General features: G+C 46.3%; 2 protein-coding genes across 4 annotated transcripts; both read right to left on the reverse strand.

Annotated features, from left to right (window-relative positions):
* Positions 1-4,393: 4,393 nt before the first annotated feature.
* Positions 4,394-6,975, reverse strand: LOC117194666. Its single transcript, XM_033399177.1, has 7 exons — positions 6,715-6,975; positions 5,828-6,205; positions 5,605-5,774; positions 5,348-5,524; positions 5,133-5,279; positions 4,798-5,061; positions 4,394-4,702 (listed from the first exon to the last, which is right to left on the reverse strand). Exons 1-7 carry the CDS (start codon positions 6,973-6,975, stop codon positions 4,600-4,602), a joined length of 1,500 nt encoding a protein of 499 aa, XP_033255068.1. The 3' UTR covers positions 4,394-4,599.
* Positions 6,976-13,419: 6,444 nt separating this feature from the next.
* LOC117194667 lies at positions 13,420-16,135 on the reverse strand. 3 transcript variants are annotated; one of them, XM_033399178.1, is made up of 6 exons: positions 16,097-16,135; positions 14,496-14,651; positions 14,239-14,415; positions 14,024-14,170; positions 13,689-13,952; positions 13,420-13,593 (listed from the first exon to the last, which is right to left on the reverse strand). In XM_033399178.1, exons 2-6 carry the CDS (start codon positions 14,537-14,539, stop codon positions 13,491-13,493), a joined length of 735 nt encoding a protein of 244 aa, XP_033255069.1. In that variant the 5' UTR covers positions 14,540-14,651; positions 16,097-16,135; the 3' UTR covers positions 13,420-13,490. The 3 variants fall into 3 exon arrangements, with proteins under 3 accessions (XP_033255069.1, XP_033255071.1, XP_033255070.1); XM_033399180.1 differs by lacking the exons at positions 13,420-13,593; positions 13,689-13,952; positions 14,024-14,170; positions 16,097-16,135 and adding an exon at positions 14,717-15,053 and having other exon boundaries at positions 14,320-14,415; XM_033399179.1 differs by lacking the exons at positions 13,420-13,593; positions 13,689-13,952; positions 14,024-14,170; positions 16,097-16,135 and adding an exon at positions 14,717-15,053 and having other exon boundaries at positions 14,320-14,415; positions 14,496-14,663.
* Positions 16,136-19,664: the final 3,529 nt, after the last annotated feature.

Genomic DNA, 19,664 nt, shown 5'->3' on the forward strand with positions numbered 1-19,664 from the left:
AACCCACTTCAATTGAAGGCTGCAGATAACGTGGTAATGACTTTAAATGGGAAATAATGAGACTTTCAGCTTTAGCGCAGCGCATCGAAGAGATTTCGTACAACACGGTGGCATCAACTTAATTAAGTCGGGAATAGCATCCTTTGAAAACCTGTACCGACACCAACTGGCATCAATGACAGACAATGGCCAGACCCAGACCCAGACCAAGACCCAGACCACACAGGGTGTGGGTGTAGCTGTGGGTGTGAGGAGCATGTGACATTTTCAGAGCTGGGCCAACAAATGGGTTCAGCCTGGGCCTGGGCCTACAGCAAAACATTTTGGCCTTCGCCATCCATAAATTTCCAGATCGCAACTTTGCTCTTCGGATTGCTTCGAGTTTATTGTACGTACTTTGGCCCCAGCAAATACGAGTATTTGAAGCCTTTGGCACGTACCTCTTTTATCCGAAAGTTGGCCCATTGAAGAGGCCTGGACTGGCACCAGCTGTTCATTTCTGTTAGGCCGTTGCCAAGTGGATTAGCGCAAATATTTTAAATTTCTGTTGGTCGGTCCACAGACAAGAGTGCTGAGAAGCTTTACTTTGCGGCTTAATTAAACTCAATTATAATCGTGTTGACACTTTTGTTATTCTGTATTCTGTAGTTGTTTTTGTTGGGGCGAAAGCAAATTAAAACTTCAAACTTGATAAATGCCTAGTGCGAACAAAACTTCTGCTCCATTATGGATTGTTTTACCTGAAGATGAGTTGGGAATCTCGATTGCAATTACTCCAACGAATCTCATTGCCGGAGAGTGGTCCAACCACTGGAAATTTAATTGCTTTCGAGTGGGTTTCAATTACGCAAATTGCATTAGACATCACCACGCAAATATTCCCAATGAATCCAAACATATAGTACTCTTAGCTGTATATTATTTAGGAATCGGATCAAGCTATCGGCCTTGCCAGCTGTACCTAGCCCAAGTTTTGCCCCAATCGGTGTAGGAATTCCCTCTTGCTGCATCGCATAACATCACCAAATGTCAGAAAAGGGGTCCATTCTTTATCCTCCAAGGCTGCCGCACTTTGACCTGCCTGCTGGGAGTGGAGACTGGGATGACAATCCATCCAATTCAATGAGCTACTCACTTTCGCCTCGAGTTTGTCCTGGGTCTTCCAGCTGTCCTTTGAAGTCCTCGTCAGAGGTATCGCTCCCGGGCGAAATGAAAGTCGTTTACATTTTTTATCAACTTTAAGTGGAAGATTATGGAGGGCACTTCGTGCTGGTTTTCGTACAACTTACCCTTGAGAACGTTTTCATAATTTTCTACCTCCAACATTGCCATTCATTTCCATTAAATGTGCCGTGCCCAGGACGGCTCCCAGGACCCCCAGGGCGGCGGAAGATGTGCATTTATCCATTACCGTTGACGTTGCTGTCGACTCTCCTCTCCGCTCGAATCACCCGGTTAAAATGTAATTATCCTGCCTGGACTCGGCACTCCATGGCGTTGCATTCCACGTCTGAAATTCAGCCATGTCTTAATAGCCGGAAATCGAGTTGACTTGCCCTATGCCCTGGCCAAATTCATGTGGAATGAACTCGTTCGGAGAGTTATGGCTGTGAATTCAAGTTAATTGAATATCTATAGACGTGCATGGTGCCGAAGCAGAGGGGCCTCGCATAATTGTCGGCTCATTAAACGATAATGCAGGAAAATTGATGCCCGGCCTTTTTCCATTCCATTCCCCATTTTTGGGGGAAATTGAATTTCATAAACTTTCCGATGAAAAACAGGGTTGCGGGGGAGCCTCCCCAGGGAAGTTCCCAGCAGCAATTAGTGCGCTCTGTCTAGGGAGTGCCCGGCTTCGGAAGTGGCAGGAGCGCCGAGAAGCGGCAGGAACGTGGCCGAAGTCACCGACGTGCCGTGCCTTGCCGTGCCGTGCGTCAGCTGGGGAAAATCGAAACCAAAAAGTTTGCTTATGCTTAGAATGCCAGCGGAATTGCTGCCAGGAGGTGGAGTGGGAGCTGGGAGCTGGGAGGCTTGGGGGCTTGGATGCTGGCAGGATGCGGCTCTCTCTCTATGCCATTGACATCAGCAACACGGCCACGGCTGTTGTCATTCAAGTGTTCTAATCAATTCTGATTTAATTTTACGCCCAATTAAGTGTGAAAAGCTTTTGATGTTGGGCACACGGGTGCGAGCGGCAAATGGATGCAGACAAGGACTCGCAGGGGCGCAGTCACACAAGCGTGAGAATTGAATATGCCACAGATACATATGTGGGGTCGGTCCTTTGCTCGCACGAGTCCCAGTTAGGCCCTCACACTTGAATAAAGCCATTCCAGACATCAATATTTTGATCCTTCCCTGGTTGGGCTATTTGTACTTACTGCTGCTTCTGTATCCACGCTGTGGCTTCCGCACCCGCTCTCACTGCTCCACGCTTTCACACACTTTCCGTATGCATCTCTCTTTCTCTCTCCATGTTACAACTTTCTTCTTATGACAGAGACAGACGTGGCAGATAGTTCCGCCAAGACATTATCCAATAATCTTTATCAACAGCTACAGACAGCGCTGTAGCATCCGCGCCGCGTGCCTACCTCCACCTTCAGCTCCAGGTTAAGTTTGTTGGAAACTTTAGTCTGCATGACAGTCGATCCGATATCCCTGTGCATTTGGATTTGTTTGCAGGTAACGACAATGCTCAAGACATTTTACTAATTAAATATCAATGTACTTTTCCTTCCATTTGCCTAATTTACCGCTGTCAACAGCAAGACAAACAATATTGTAGTCCAAAAGAGTGTACACACTGGCCGCCCAGGGTTGTCACGCTACGATAAAATAAAAACAGCTGTGTCGTAAATGTGCGATTAAAAATTCAACGAAATATTTGTATCCCCGCGAAGCTTGGTTTTTGGAGCTCAAAAAGGTCTTCCATATCCCGATGTCTCCGAAGATAGGGCTTATCCGAAGTCCCTTCAAAATGGAAGAGCGTAATCCGCTTTTACATTAAATCGGATTTAAATATAAACTCTATAGCGGCAGATATTCAAATTTATTTTCTTGGAAATCCTCACAGAAATTTAAATGATTAAATTCCAAGTGCTCTTAAAGATGGGAAACCGAACCAAACTGTCGTCTAGGGCCTGAAATTGTCCAACTCCTTATGGCACTTCAGGGCCATAAAACAATTTTGTTGTAAATTTACGATACCCCCGGCCATGTATGACAGAAGGTACATAAATACTCGAACACATAAAGGCACGCGGCAGGAGGCAGTCGACATTTTCTTTCCACCAAGAAATTAGCAAAGGATGGAGGGTAGGAAACGAAACGAGCTCCATTGCTCCACCATTCTTTTGGAGGAATAAATTAATATATTGAATGAACAGATTGCATTTTAAATTTATTATACTTCCATAGTATTGATTTTGGGGCACATGAATTTCTCTTTACATGATAGAAAATTTAGGTGTTGGAGATTGACGTAAGGCTAATCCCGGTTTTTCACACTGGGCTTAACTTTGTATTATAATTGGACATCCCATCGTATTTATGTATATATTAAGCCTATGTTTTGTGTTAGTATGGGGGTTTCTTTCATTGTCCTCCTCACAGGACAAGTGTCTTTTAATCAAATTACAATTGGGGTTAATTTAATAAACTCTCTTTCTACCTTTCACAGGATCTGTTCTATCTTTCATGTGTGTCCTGTGGCTGTTTTAAATGTGGCTGGCGCTGTGCCTCTTGCAAATAATTCACTTTCTTTTGCCTCTTGTAAAGAGTGTGCGGTGTGTGATTATGGGTTACGTGTTCGAGTGTCTGTATGCTACGGGTGTGGATGAACAATTTTGGATTGCATTGAAAGAACTGGTAGCTTAGAAATAATGTATCGGCACTGGCGTTACGTTGCCTAAACGTAACGCTCAAGAGAACTAGTCCTCTGATCTACTTTAATTGTTGAATACTGCACTGAATACTGAACTGCGTAAAAGAAACAATTTAGAAGAACTGAAAAAGCCGAAATGGAAACGAGTAGAAAAACGATGTTTCTTTTTTTGAACACCAAACGCTGGCACGGCCCTGTTCGATGCGATTCGGCTCTGATTGGTTCCGCTTCAGCTTGAGATCGGTCTGATTTGGCCAACTGATTTGGGGAAGCAGGAAAGCGCTCCCGATTTGCAATAACAACTAGTAATACACGCATATATACGGCATGATATATATGTAGGCAATGGTAAACGAAAGACAACTAGTATTCCCTGGGGGTTGGTGGTGTGGTTGTGTTGCGCCCATGTCGAGCAATCGGAACCCAGATAGGGCTGGGCTGAGTTCCTTCGCTGAGGTGTGTGTGTGTGGTGTGGTGTGGTGCTGGTTTTTGTACGAACATATTTGCTTTCTAACTTATTTCCCAAATTTATTTTTATATTCCTAAATTCCGGGATCCTAACTGAATCCTTCTCTCCACGTCAAGGTCCCTCAAGTGTGCTGCTGTAGGTGTCTATGTATGTGTTCCAGGTGAAATGTGTTGACATGTGTGAGTGTGTGCTTGTGGGATGGGCTACCACTGCGCCGTTTCTATCTCCGGACTACGAACGCCGCTCAGTAGACAATGAGCAGGTTGTTCTCATTGAAGCCGGCGGAGTGTCCGGCGTTGCGTACAATGAAATAGGATCCATCGAAGTGCATGCGCTTCTCATTGCGACTACAAAGGACAGAACAGAACGGAAGTTAGCAGAGCAGGATGACGGGCGAGGGGGAGGGGGAGGGGGAGGTTGAGAGCATCGGTTTGACACTCACCGAACAAACAGATGCGAGGTCTTGCCCAGAGAGGCAGTGCAATGGATGCCAGGTGTGGTCAAAGTGGCCGATCCATTGCCGGGACTGGTGCGAATCAAGCACTTGTTGTCCACACGAGTGACCTTCACCAGGCCATCGGCTGCCTGGGTGATGCGAAATCCGTTTATGTCATAGATCTCAGTGCCATCCTCGGTACAGGTGTAAGCTGAATTGGCAATCACGTCATGGGCTTCAGCCATATAAGAGGGACCATGGCGCGAGTCGCTGCGAGAAGTTCGGGAATTAAATCGAAATTAGCCAAATAAGAAGCGATGCAATTGGCCGGGGGGACTCACTCATAGAACACTGCCAGGGTGTAGTCCTTGGTCAGATCGGTGAAAGTGTCGGTTGTGGTGCGCGTCCCGGCTGTGTCCACCAGGTAGAGGAGAGCGCACGCCTCGCTGGTGAAGCTCACACCCTTGTACCACATCTTGGCATAGCGACTGTAATGGGAAGATAATTCAAAGGATTCAAAAGATGCCACGTTGGGGTAAGGGCCATTCCCACTCACACAAAGTTATTGCCTTTCATGCCGTCGTAGGTGACTATTTCGACTTTAGCGCCGCTCTGCAAGATGCGTCCATTGGGGTGGATCAAAGCCGAGTTGCTGCAGTTGCGTGATAGAGCAACTGCCACCATGCTGCGCTGATTGAGCACGCGCACCGCCTTGTCCAGAGTCATGTCAATTCTGCCCCATGCAAAGAAAGGTATTAACATTAGGGGTCGGTCTTAAAGAAGAGCCAAGGGGCTGGGGGCGTCCACACTCACCGCACGCCATCGCGGAGGCGCAACTGGATGGTGCCGTTCGTCATGGCAATGGGTCCAGAGCCGGGACATGCCGGCGGTGTGTGGTTCTCGAGCTCCAAGTTGCGTGTGCTGCTCACGCGTGCCAAGGCGTATGTTGGAGGGGGCATTGGAGACGGCAACTGTTGGGAATTCTGAAATTGAGCATAGAATCGGCTAGATTTACAGATATGCAGGAGCCCCTTACCAGGCAGTAGTTCTGCTCGTTGTCGAAGCCATAGGTGGGCGGGGCATTGTAGCGCCCTGTGAGTGCCTTGCCGTTGTGCGCCATTTTGCCAGAGTCTATTTCCTGCATATTCCTTGGCCCGTACTGGGGAGGGTTGGAAATGTATATGCCCGGCAGTTGGACGTATGGACGGGCCGACTGACTGCCGACGGAGTAATTGGCGCCCTCCTTGGAAATGCCGCTGGTGATGGTGTTGGTGCCAACGGTGGCGCTGCTGGCGAGACTGGAGCTGCTGCCGCGATCCATGTGGCCCACGGAGTCCGTGCCGGAGGACAGCGAGATGTTGCTCATGCGTTGGGACAGCTGCCCCCCAGTCATGCCGACACGCAAGCTTGCTTGCTAAGGGAGGGGGGATGAGAAGGCGAGAGGGAGTAGCGGAAGTTAGATCCGGAAGGAAATGAAGAGGTGAGGAAGTGAAAGTGCCAGAAAATAATTGAATACCGGCAGGAGAGAAAACGACAGATACGAGAGAAAGTGTCAGCAGCGCAGAAATCGAATGACTTTGCAACTGTTGCTAACATTCTGTCGACATTCTGTTAACGCATGCATATACATACATACATACATACATATGTGTAATGATATAAAAAAAAAAAAATAAAAAAAAAAAAAAAAAAAAATCGAATATTAGTAGTAAGAGAAGTAAGAGACGGAAAATAAGAAGGTCTGAACTAACAGGTGAGGGCAATGAGGTGATGTGGCAATGCTGCTGTTGCCGAGCTGTTAAGACTGCGGCGGCTGTTAACTCGCTGTTGATACCCTGCTAGCGCGATGATGCGGCAGTTTTGTAAAACAAAATGTCTGAAAATTGAAGAAACTTTCACGTTATTGCTTGGAGTTTCACTTACCGGCGATGGGTTGTTGGTGTAGACGGAGCGCTGGCGCACCCCGTTGGGCGGCTTGGTGGGCGAGCGCAAGATGTTGTTGATTTTGTCGTTCATCTGAGCACGCGACAAGAAGTCCTCGGCATTGAAGATCCCCACACGGGCGCCCTTCGGGCTGCTTACTTGCGAGACCGGCTCCTGCTGGGAAGTCTCGCAGTCCGATGACTGGCACTGCGCCTCCTTGGTGCTGACCTTGGGCTCAACGGACTTCGGCTCGGTGACCATTTTGATTTGGCAAACTTTTTTCTTCTCGCTCTTTCTTTTCATCAAGTGAGTTCACAAAACCGGCGTTTGTGTGTGCGTGCGTGTATTCGTGTGTGCGGCAAATGCGAAATTTTTCACTTTAAATATGTGTGAACTTACTTGAGAACACGCGCGTGCTAAATACAGTTTTAGAATATTTTGTTCGACACTTCTCACTACGACTCTGAGAGGAATTTTAATTTTTATATTTAATTTTCCACTTTACATGAGCTCCGCTCGCTGGCACAATTTTCGAAAGGATGACTGTTCGGATTTTCACACTGAAAGTCGTCGCCTGCTCAAACCTGAATTCAAAGTGAAAAGCAGAGCTGTCTCCCGATTATAATCGGAGCGATATTCAGGGCTGCATTTCAATGTTGTATGGATGTAGATCAGATACTAATTACTTTACATTTTCGTATTATTAATGGTACTCCGTGGCTTGAGTCTTGAGCTTCACAAAAAAATGGTTTACCAAATTACCAAATGGTTAAATGGTAAAATGTTTAATTCGTACATTTCGCTCATTTTCACCTTGTTCGATCCTTTCGTATTCCTGTAAAGAAAATTTACCAAATACAATTCGTTCACAGACTTGCATTAAGGCGCCGCACTGACGCTGATCTATCCACAAGCCTGGAAAAAAGTATTGACCCGTCATCGTTTTGGCCCAAAGTAACTTCATTCTGGTCATGTCTATTTGTGGAATACTTCTGGCAGTCTTAATTTAATTTGGATCTCTTCCATAAGCTGCGTGCACTGCAACTCTCTCTTCCCTAACTCCTCTCAAATCTGATTTCCTATAGATTATTAATTGGTACTTTGTATCGTTGCCCAACTAGAAATGGATTTAAGTCAGCTTGAATGCATTTCCGTCGGCCTAATCCTATTTCACGCTTTTAGAGTCGGACAAATGAAGTTTGCCAGCATCAAAGTCAAGCAAAATCGAATTAAGCAATAGGCGCCGCTCCCAACAGCATCAAACAGAAGCTTTAAAGCATTTTAGAAAATTGAAAAGTCAGCCAAAAGAGTTGCACTTGGCCATGTAAAAGTACTGCTGTGTGCTCGATGGTGGCATAAAACTGAAAGTTTCAGTTTTCTGAAGTGCTCGCCTTGGCTCGAGAAGGTTGCGAAATGCCAAGTGTCAGTGCCGAAGGAGGCGGCTAAGCACGGAGGAGCCTCATCTTGGTGGGTTACTGCTGATGCAGTGTATCGCAGATCTGCTTCGTCAGTTGGAATTTCTGGCATCATCTTTACGTGAGGGTACACACTTGTGTCCTGGAATTTGCATGCAAAATATAATAGTGCTAGGTGCCCATTTATGTATGTACAAGCTAAGCTCTCTATAGCGGACACATGGTTCCAGTAATTCAATCCGTACTATCCATATAGTGTAAGTAGCGAATGTGTACAGCTTTTGTTAGATGTTTGGTTCTACCCAAATTGTCGGATATGTGCGGATAATGCTGGGGGGCTGTTGACAAATTAGCCAAAAATTAGAATTTGGCAGGCCCTGAAGGCCGCTCGTCCGCGCTTGTAGCAATGAAAATTAGCTGAGACATCGCACGTCTGGTGTGTGGGGGAGTGTTATTGTTTTGCCACCTTGTAGTCTGGATCGTAGAGAACTATTGTCGAACGGTTCAGTTCAGTAGGCAACCCTGAACTTCTTGCGAATCGATTGACAACTATATCCCCTCGCCTGCTCACATGATTGATGCTGGCTTTCACTTTTTCGGCTAGAGCGCATTGACTTCCCCTGCATTTGGCCATCGCTGCCCACGCAGCATGGCACAGCGAATATTCGCCTAAAAATTCTATCTCATTTTGCTTGTGACATATTTGAAATTTATTTTCGGTGCTGATGCTGCCACCCCGATGCAGTTGCTGTTGCAGCTGCATCTGCACACTGTTGTCACTTACAGCAGCCGCAAGCGAACAAATTGGTTAACCTCCTTTTATTTTTTTCCAAATCCGGCCGAGACGGACCCAGACGGCCAAGACCCAGACCACACAGGGTGTGGGTGTAGCTGTGGGTGTGAGGAGCATGTGACATTTTCAGAGCTGGGCCAACAAATGGGTTCAGCCTGGGTTTTGGGCAGCAAACCATTTTGGCCTTCCCCATCCATAAATTTCCAGATCGCAACTTTGCTCTTCGGATTGCTTCGAGTTTATTGTACGTACTTTGGCCCCAGCAAATACGATTATTTGAAGCCTTTGGCACGTACCTCTTTTATCCGAAAGTTGGCCCATTGAAGAGGCCTGGACTGGCACCAGCTGTTCATTTCTGTTAGGCCGTTGCCAAGTGGATTAGCGCAAATATTTTAAATTTCTGTTGGTCGGTCCACAGACAAGAGTGCTGAGAGGCTTTACTTTGCGGCTTAATTAAACTCAATTAAAATCGTGTTGACACTTTTGTTATTCTGTATTCTGTAGTTGTTTTTGTTGGGGCGAAAGCAAATTAAAACTTCAAACTTGATAAATGCCGAGTGCGAACAAAACTTCTGCTCCATTATGGATTGTTTTACCTTGGGAATCTCGATTGCAATTACTCCAACAATCTCATTGCCGGAGAGTGGTCCAACCACAGGAAATTTAATTGCTTTCGGGTGGGTTTCAATTACGCAAATTGCATTAGACATCACCACGCACGGATTCCCAATGAATCCAAACATATAGTACTCTTAGCTGTATATTATTTAGGAATCGGATCAAGCTATCGGCCTTGCCAGCTGTACCTAGCCCAAGTTTTGCCCCAATCGGTGTAGGAATTCCCTCTTGCTGCATCGCATAACATCACCAAATGTCAGAAAAGGGGTCCATTCTTTATCCTCCAAGGCTGCCGCACTTTGACCCGCCTGCTCTACTCAGGTGGAGGCTGGTGTGATTGATTTGATTGCTGTCACCGACTGGGATGACAATCCATCCAATTCAATGAGCTACTCACTTTCGCCTCGAGTTTGTCCTGGGTCTTCCAGCTGTCCTTTGAAGTCCTCGTCAGAGGTATCGCTCCCGGGCGAAATGAAAGTCGTTTACATTTTTTATCAACTTTAAGTGGAAGATTATGGAGGGCACTTCGTGCTGGTTTTCGTACAACTTACCCTTGAGAACGTTTTCATAATTTTCTACCTCCAACATTGCATTCATCCATAATGTGCGTGCCAGGACGGCTCCCAGGACCCCCAGGGCGGCGGAAGATGTGCATTTATCCATTACCGTTGACGTTGCTGTCGACTCTCCTCTCCGCTCGAATCACCCGGTTAAAATGTAATTATCCTGCCTGGACTCGGCACTCCATGCGTTGCATTCCACGTCTGAAATTCAGCCATGTCTTAATAGCCGGAAATCGAGTTGACTTGTCCTATGCCCTGGCCAAATGCATGTGGAATGAACTCGTTCGTAGAGTTATGGCTGTGAATTCAAGTTAATTGAATATCTATAGAAGTGCATGGTGCCGAAGCAGAGAGGCCTCGCATAATTGTCGGCTCATTAAACGATAATGCAGGAAAATTGATGCCCGGCCTTTTTCCATTCCATTCCCCATTTTTGGGGGAAATTAAATTTCATAAACTTTCCGATGAAAAACAGGGTTGCGGGGGAGCCCCCAGGGAAGTTCCCAGCAGCAATTAGTGCGCTCTGTCTCGGGAGTGCCCAGCTTCGGAAGTGGCAGGAGCCCCGAGAAGCGGCAGGAACGTGGCCGAAGTCACCAACGTGCCGTGCCTTGCCGTGCCGTGCGTCAGCTGGGGAAAATCGAAACCAAAAAGTTTGTTTATGCTTAGAATGCCAGCGGAATTGCTGGCAGGAGGTGGAGTGGGAGCTGGGAGGCTTGGGGGCTTGGATGCTGGCAGGATGCGGCTCTCTCTGATGCCATTGACATCAGCAACACGGCCACGGCTGTTGTCATTCAAGTGTTCTAATCAATTCTGATTTAATTTTACGCCCAATTAAGTGTGAAAAGCTTTTGATGTTGGGCACACGGGTGCGTGCGGCAAATGGATGCACACAAGGACTCGCAGGGGCGCAGTCACACAAGCGTGAGCATTGAATATGCCACAGATACATATGTGGGGTCGGTCCTTTTCTCGCACGAGTCCCAGTTAGGCTCTCACACTTGAATAAAGCCATTCCAGACATCAATATTTTGATCCTTCCCTGGTTGGGCTGTTTGTACTTACCGCTGCTTCTGTATCCACGCTGTGGCTTCCGCACCCGCTCTCACTGCTCCACGCTTTCACACACTTTCCGTATTCATCTCTCTTTCTCTCTCTTTGTGTATCTCTAACCATGTAACAACTTTCTTCTTATAACAGAGACAGACGTGGCAGATAGTTCCGCCAAGACATTATCCAATAATCTTTATCAACAGCCACAGACAGCGCTGTAGCATCCGCGCCGCGTGCCTACCTCCACCTCCAGCTCCAGGTTAAGTTTGTTGGAAACTTTAGTCTGCATGACAGTCGATCCGATATCCCTGTGCATTTGGATTTGTTTGCAGCTAACGACAAGGCTCAAGACATTTTACTAATTAAATATCAATGTACTTTTCCTTCCATTTGCCTAATTTACCGCTGTCAACAGCAAGACAAACAATATTGTAGTCCAAAAAAAACAGCTGTGTCGTAAATGTGCGATTAAAAATTCAACGAAATATTTGTATCCCCGCGAAGCTTGGTTTTTGGAGATCAAAAAGGTCTTCCATATCCCGATGTCTCCAAAGATAGGGCTTATCCGAAGTCCCTTCAAAATGGATGAGCGTAATCCGCTTTTACATTAAATCGGATTTAAATATAAACTCTATAGCGGCAGATATTCAAATTTATTTTCTTGGAAATCCTCACAGAAATTTAAATGATTAAATTCCAAGTGCTCTTAAAGATGGGAAACCGAACCAAACTGTCGTCTAGGGCCTGAAATTGTCCAACTCCTGATGGCACTTCAGGTGACAGCGTAAACGCCAAGCTCCGCCTGAGGGGGGCCAGGAGGGCCCATTTTGTTGTAAATTTACGATACCCCCGGCCATGTATGACAGAAGGTACATAAATACTCGAACACATAAAGGCACGGGGCAGGAAGCAGTCGACATTTTCTTTCCACCAAGAAATTAGCAAAGGATGGAGGGTAGGAAACGAAACGAGCTCCACTGCTCCACCATTCTTTTGGAGGAATAAATTAATTTATTGAATGAACAGATTGCATTTTAAATTTATTATACTTCCATAGTATTGATTTTGGGGCACATGAATTTCTCTTTACATGATAGAAAATTTAGGTGTTGGAGATTGACGTAAGGCTAATCCCGGTTTTTCACACTGGGCTTAACTTTGTATTATAATTGGACATCCCATCGTATTTATGTATATATTAAGCCTATGTTTTGTGTTTGTATGGGGGTTTCTTTCATTGTCCTCCTCACAGGACAAGTGTATTTTAATCAAATTACAATTGGGGTTAATTTAATAAACTCTCACTTTCTACCTTTCACAGGATCTGTTCTATCTTTCATTTGTGTCCTGTGGCTGTTTTAAATGTGGCTGGCGCTGTGCCTCTTAAAAATCATTCACATTTCTTTTGCCTCTTGTAAAGAGTGTGCGGTGTGTGTGATTATGGGTTACGTGTTCGAGTGTCTGTATGCTACGGGTGTGGATGAACATTATTGAATTGCATTGAAAGAACTGGTAGCTTAGAAATAATGTATCGGCACTGGCGTTACGTTGCCTAAACGTAACGCCAAGAGAACTAGTCCTCTGATCTACTATAATTGTTGAATACACGTTGCTTAATCAGACGCACCAACTGTGCATAATTTTGTATGTTTTTTTTTGGGAGATATTTCTTTAAACTTTTTTTTCTTGAGTTTTGCCATTTTTAAAGTCTATCAAAAAAAATTTAGAACTGAACTGCGTAAAAGAAACAATTTAGAAGAACTGAAAAAGCCGAAATGGAAACGAGTAGAAAAACGATGTTTCTTTTTTTGAACACCAAACGCTGGCACGGCCCTGTTCGATGCGATTCGGCTCTGATTGGTTCCGCTTCAGCTTGAGATCGGTCTGATTTGGCCAACTGATTTGGGGAAGCAGGAAAGAGCTCCCGATTTGCAATAACAACTAGTAATACACGCATATATACGGCATGATATATATGTAGGCAATGGTAAACGAAAGACAACTAGTATTCCCTGGGGGTTGGTGGTGTGGTTGTGTTGCGCCCATGTCGAGCAATCGGAACCCAGATAGGACTGGGCTGAGTTCCTTCGCTGAGGTGTGTGGTGGTGTGGTGTGGTGCTGGTTTTTGTACGAACATATTTGCTTTCTAACTTATTTCCCAAATTTATTTTGATATTCCTAAATTCCGGGATCCTAACTGAATCCTTCTCTCCACGTCAAGGTCCCTCAAGTGTGCTGCTGTAGGTGTCTATGTATGTGTGCAAGGTGAAATGTGTTGACGTGCTTGTGGGATGGGCTACCACTGCGCCGTTTCTATCTCCGGACTACGAACGCCGCTCAGTAGACAATGAGCAGGTTGTTCTCATTGAAGCCGGCGGAGTGTCCGGCGTTGCGTACAATGAAATAGGATCCATCGAAGTGCATGCGCTTCTCATTGCGACTACAAAGGACAGAACAGAACGGAAGTTAGCAGAGCAGGATGACGGGCGAGGGGGAGGGGGAGGGGGAGGTTGAGAGCATCGGTTTGACACTCACCGAACAAACAGATGCGAGGTCTTGCCCAGAGAGGCAGTGCAATGGATGCCAGGTGTGGTCAAAGTGGCCGATCCATTGCCGGGACTGGTGCGAATCAAGCACTTGTTGTCCACACGAGTGACCTTCACCAGGCCATCGGCTGCCTGGGGGATGCGAAATCCGTTTATGTCATAGATCTCAGTGCCATCCTCGGTACAGGTGTAAGCTGAATTGGCAATCACGTCATGGGCTTCAGCCATATAATAGGGACCATGGCGCGAGTCGCTGCGAGAAGTTCGGGAATTAAATCGAAATTAGCCAAATAAGAAGCGACGCAATTGGCCGGGGGGATTCACTCATAGAACACTGCCAGGGTGTAGTCCTTGGTCAGATCGGTGAAAGTGTCGGTTGTGGTGCGCGTCCCGGCTGTGTCCACCAGGTAGATGAGAGCGCACGCCTCGCTGGTGAAGCTCACACCCTTGTACCACATCTTGGCATAGCGACTGTAATGGGAAGATAATTCAAAGGATTCAAAAGATGCCACGTTGGGGTAAGGGCCATTCCCACTCACACAAAGTTATTGCCCTTCATGCCGTCGTAGTTGACTATTTCGACCTTAGCGCCGCTCTGCAAGATGCGTCCATTGGGGTGGATCAAAGCCGAGTTGCTGCAGTTGCGTGATAGAGCAACTGCCACCATGCTGCGCTGATTGAGCACGCGCACCGCCTTGTCCAGAGTCATGTCAATGCTGCCCCATGCAAAGAAAGTTATTAACATTAGGGGTCGGTCTTAAAGAAGAGCCAAGGGGCTGGGGGCGTCCACACTCACCGCACGCCATCGCGGAGGCGCAACTGGATGGTGCCGTTCGTCATGGCAATGGGTCCAGAGCCGGGACATGCCGGCGGTGTGGTTCTCGAGCTCGAAGTTGCGTGTGCTGCTCACGCGTGCCAAGGCGTATGGTGGAGGGGGCATTGGAGACGGCAACTGTTGGGAATTCTGAGATTGAGCATAGAATCGGCTTGATTTACAGATATGCAGGAGCCCCTTACCAGGCAGTAGTTCTGCTCGTTGTCGAAGCCATAGGTGGGCGTGGCATTGTAGCGCCCTGTGAGTGCCTTGCCGTTGTGCGCCATTTTGCCAGCGTCTATTTCCTGCATATTCCTTGGCCCGTACTGGGGAGGGTTGGAAATGTGTATGCCCGGCAGTTGGACGTATGGACGGGCCGACTGACTGCCGACGGAGTAATTGGCGCACTCCTTGGAAATGCCGCTGGTTATGGTGTTGGTGCCAACGGTGGCGCTGCTAGCGAGACTGGAGCTGCTGCCGCGATCCATGTGGCCCACGGAGTCCGTGCCGGAGGACAGCGAGATGTTGCTCATGCGTTGGGACAGCTGCCCCCCAGTCATGCCGACACGCAAGCTTGCTTGCTAAGGGAGGGGGGATGAGAAGGCGAGAGGTAGTAGCGGAAGTTAGATCCGGAAGGAAATGAAGAGGTGAGGAAGTGAAAGTGCCAGAAAATAATTGAATACCGGCAGGAGAGAAAACGACAGATACGAGAGAAAGTGTCAGCAGCGCAGAAATCGAATGACTTTGCAACTGTTGCTAACATTCTGTCGACATTCTGTTAACGCATGCATATACATACATACATACATATATGTATTTACATACGTGTGTGCGTTTTTCCCAATTTGCATTTGATTTTTATAGAAATTAACCAAACTATTTTGAATAGTATTAGAAGAGAAGAGAAGAGAAGAGGGGGGGAATAGAGAAGGAAAATGCGAATATTAAAGTCGGAAAGTAAGAGAGCAATGGTGGAAAAGAGCGAGACGGAAAATAAGAAGGTCTGAAATAACAGGAGAGGGCAATGAGGTGATGTGGCAATGCTGCTGTTGCCGAGCTGTTAACACTGCGGCGGCTGTTAACTCGCTGTTGATACCCTGATAGCGCGATGATGCGGCAGTTTTGTAAAACAAAATGTCTGAAAATTGAAGAAACTTTCACGTTATTGCTTGGAATTTCACTTACCGGCGATGGGTTGTTGGTGTAGACGGAGCGCTGGCGCACCCCGTTGGGTGGCTTGGTGGGCGAGCGCAAGATGTTGTTGATTTTGTCGTTCATCTGAGCACGCGCCAAGAAGTCCTCGGCATTGAAGATCCCCACACGGGCGCCCTTCGGGCTGCTTACTTGCGAGACCGGCTCCTGCTGGGAAGTCTCGCAGTCCGATGACTGGCACTGCGCCTCCTTGGTGCTGACCTTGGGCTCAACGGACTTCGGCTCGGTGACCATTTTGATTTGGCAAACTTTTTTCTTCTCGCTCTTTCTTTTCGTCAAGTGAGTTCACAAAACCGGCGTTTGTGTGTGCGTGCGTGTATTCGTGTGTGCGGCAAATGCGAAATTTGTACTTTAAATATATGTGAACATACTTGAGAACACGCGCGTGCTAAATACAGTTTTAGAATATTTTGTTCGACACTTCTCACTACGAGGAATTTTAATTTTTATATTTAATTTTCCACTTTACATGAGCTCCGCTCGCTGGCACAATTTTCGAAAGGATGACTGTTCGGATTTTCACACTGAAAGTCGTCGCCTGCTAAACCGGAATTCAAAGTGAAAAGCAGAGCTGTCTCCCGATTATAATCGGAGCGATATTCAGGGCTGCATTTCAATGTTGTATGGATGTAGATCAGATACTAATTACTGTACATTTTCGTATTATTAATGGTACTCCGTGGCTTGAGTCTTGAGCTTCACAAAAAAATGGTTTACCAAATTACCAAATGGTTAAATGGTAAAATGTTTAATTCGTACACTGCTCATTTTCACCTTGTTCGATCCTTTCGGATTCCTGTAAAGAAAATTTACCAAATACAATTCGTTCACAGACTTGCATTAAGGCGCCGCACTGACGCTGATCTATCCACAAGCCTGGAAAAAAGTATTGACCCGTCATCGTTTTGGCCCAAAGTAACTTCATTCTGGTCATGGCTATTTGTGGAATACTTCTGGCAGTCTTAATTTAATTTGGATCTCTTCCATAAGCTGCGTGCACTGCAACTCTCTCTTTCCTAACTCCTCTCAAATCTGATTTCCTATAGATTATTAATTGGTACTTTGTATCGTTGCCCAACTAGAAATAGATTTAAGTCAGCTTGAATGCATTTCCGTCGGCCTAATCCTATTTCACGCTTTTAGAGTCGGACAAATGAAGTTTGCCAGCATCAAAGTCAAGCAAAATCGAATTAAGCAATAGGCGCCGCTCCCAACAGCATCAAACAGAAGCTTTAAAGCATTTTAGAAAATTGAAAAGTCAGCCAAAAGAGTTGCACTTGCCCATGTAAAAGTCCTGTGCTGTGTGCTCGATGGTGGCATAAAACCGAAAGTTTCAATTTTCTGAAGTGCTCGCCTTGGCTCGAGAAGGTTGCGAAATGCCAAGTGTCAGTGCCGAAGGAGGCGGCTAAGCACGGAGGAGCCTCATCTTGGTGGGTTACTGCTGATGCAGTGTATCGCAGATCTGCTTCGTCAGTTGGAATTTCTGGCATCATCTTTACGTGAGGGTACACACTTGTGTCCTGGAATTTGCATGCAAAATATAATAGTGCTAGGTGCCCATTTATGTATGTACAAGCTAAGCTCTCTATAGCGGACACATGGTTCCAGTAATTCAATCCGTACTATCCATATAGTGTAAGTAGCGAATGTGTACAGCTTTTGTTAGATGTTTGGTTCTACCCAAATTGTCGGATATGTGCGGATAATGCTGGGGGGCTGTTGACAAATTAGCCAAAATTTAGAATTTGGCAGGCCCTGAAGGACGCCCGTCCGCGCTTGTAGCAATGAAAATTAGCTGAGACATCGCACGTCTGGTGTGTGGGGGAGTGTTATTGTTTTGCCACCTTGTAGTCTGGATCGTAGAGAACTATTGTCGAACGGTTCAGTTCAGTAGGCAACCCTGAACTTCTTGCGAATCGATTGACAACTATATCCCCTCGCCTGCTCACATGATTGATGCTGGCTTTCACTTTTTCGGCTAGAGCGCATTGACTTCCCCTGCATTTGGCCATCGCTGCCCACGCAGCATGGCACAGCGAATATTCGCCTAAAAATTCTATCTCATTTTGCTTGTGACATATTTGAAATTTATTTTCGGTGCTGATGCTGCCACCCCGATGCAGTTGCTGTTGCAGCTGCATCTGCACACTGTTGTCACTTACAGCAGCCGCAAGCGAACAAATTGGTTAACCTCCTTTTATTTTTTTCCTTTCCTTTTTTTGGTAGTACGAGTCCATATTTATGGTTCGTAAATATGAATGTGGGATTTTTGTCGAGCCATTACCAATTGGACGGCCATTTACGGCAGGCAAAGGCAGAGAGGAAGCAGAATTGTGGTCTTTTTTCTAGTTTGAATTGCTTGTTGATTATTTGTTCGACTATTTTCGTCGACCCAAGAAAACTCATGAAAGTGTCAGTGAACTTTGGCGCAGACAAATCCGGCCGAGACGGACCCAGACGGCCAAGACCCAGACCACACAGGGTGTGGGTGTAGCTGTGGGTGTGAGGAGCGTGTGACATTTTCAGAGCTGGGCCAACAAATGGGTTCAGCCTGGGTTTTGGGCAGCAAAACATTTTGGCCTTCGCCATCCATAAATTTCCAGATCGCAACTTTGCTCTTCGGATTGCTTCGAGTTTATTGTACGTACTTTGGCCCCAGCAAATACGATTATTTGAAGCCTTTGGCACGTACCTCTTTTATCCGAAAGTTGGCCCATTGAAGAGGCCTGGACTGGCACCAGCTGTTCATTTCTGTTAGGCCGTTGCCAAGTGGATTAGCGCAAATATTTTAAATTTCTGTTGGTCGGTCCACAGACAAGAGTGCTGAGAGGCTTTACTTTGCGGCTTAATTAAACTCAATTAAAATCGTGTTGACACTTTTGTTATTCTGTATTCTGTAGTTGTTTTTGTTGGGGCGAAAGCAAATTAAAACTTCAAACTTGATAAATGCCGAGTGCGAACAAAACTTCTGCTCCATTATGGATTGTTTTACCTAAAGATTAGTTGGGAATCTCGATTGCAATTACTCCAACAATCTCATTGCCGGAGAGTGGTCCAACCACAGGAAATTTAATTGCTTTCGAGTGGGTTTCAATTACGCAAATTGCATTAGACATCACCACGCACGGATTCCCAATGAATCCAAACATATAGTACTCTTAGCTGTATATTATTTAGGAATCGGATCAAGCTATCGGCCTTGCCAGCTGTACCTAGCCCAAGTTTTGCCCCAATCGGTGTAGGAATTCCCTCTTGCTGCATCGCAAAACATCACCAAATGTCAGAAAAGGGGTCCATTCTTTCTCCTCCAAGGCTGCCGCACTTTGACCTGCCTGCTCTACTCAGGTGGAGGCTGGTGTGATTGATTTGATTGCTGTCACCGACTGGGATGACAATCCATCCAATTCAATGAGCTACTCACTTTCGCCTCGAGTTTGTCCTGGGTCTTCCAGCTGTCCTTTGAAGTCCTCGTCAGAGGTATCGCTCCCGGGCGAAATGAAAGTCGTTTACATTTTTTATAAACTTTAAGTGGAAGATTATGGAGGGCACTTCGTGCTGGTTTTCGTACAACTTACCCCTGGGAACGTTTTCATAATTTTCTACCTCCAACATTGCCATTCATTTCCCATTAAATGTGCCGTGCCCCAGGACGGCTCCCAGGACCCCTATGGAGGCGGAAGATGTGCATTTATCCATTACCGTTGACGTTGCTGTCGACTCTCCTCTCCGCTCGAATCACCCGGTTAAAATGTAATTATCCTGCCTGGACTCGGCACTCCATGGCGTTGCATTCCACGTCTGAAATTCAGCCATGTCTTAATAGCCGGAAATCGAGTTGACTTGCCTATGCCCTGGCCAAATGCATGTGGAATGAACTCGTTCGGAGAGTTATGGCTGTGAATTCAAGTTAATTGAATATCTATAGACGTGCATGGTGCC

Source organism: Drosophila miranda (genome assembly GCF_003369915.1).
Source record: "Drosophila miranda strain MSH22 chromosome Y unlocalized genomic scaffold, D.miranda_PacBio2.1 Contig_Y3_pilon, whole genome shotgun sequence".
Classification (NCBI taxonomy): Eukaryota; Metazoa; Arthropoda; class Insecta; order Diptera; family Drosophilidae; genus Drosophila; species Drosophila miranda.

Coding starts and splice junctions, on each gene's coding strand:
- LOC117194666 (XM_033399177.1), bottom strand. CDS start 6,975: ATGGTCACCGAGCCGAAGTCCGTTGAGCCCAAGGTCAGCACCAAGGAG. Junction 5,775..5,827: donor ACGAGCAGAACTACTGCCTG/GTAAGGGGCTCC, acceptor GCTCAATTTCAG/AATTCCCAACAGTTGCCGTC. Junction 5,525..5,604: donor CGCCTCCGCGATGGCGTGCG/GTGAGTGTGGAC, acceptor TGCATGGGGCAG/AATTGACATGACTCTGGACA.
- LOC117194667 (XM_033399178.1), bottom strand. CDS start 14,539: ATGACGAACGGCACCATCCAGTTGCGCCTCCGCGATGGCGTGCG. Junction 14,416..14,495: donor CGCCTCCGCGATGGCGTGCG/GTGAGTGTGGAC, acceptor TGCATGGGGCAG/CATTGACATGACTCTGGACA. Junction 13,953..14,023: donor ACCCTGGCAGTGTTCTATGA/GTGAATCCCCCC, acceptor AACTTCTCGCAG/CGACTCGCGCCATGGTCCCT.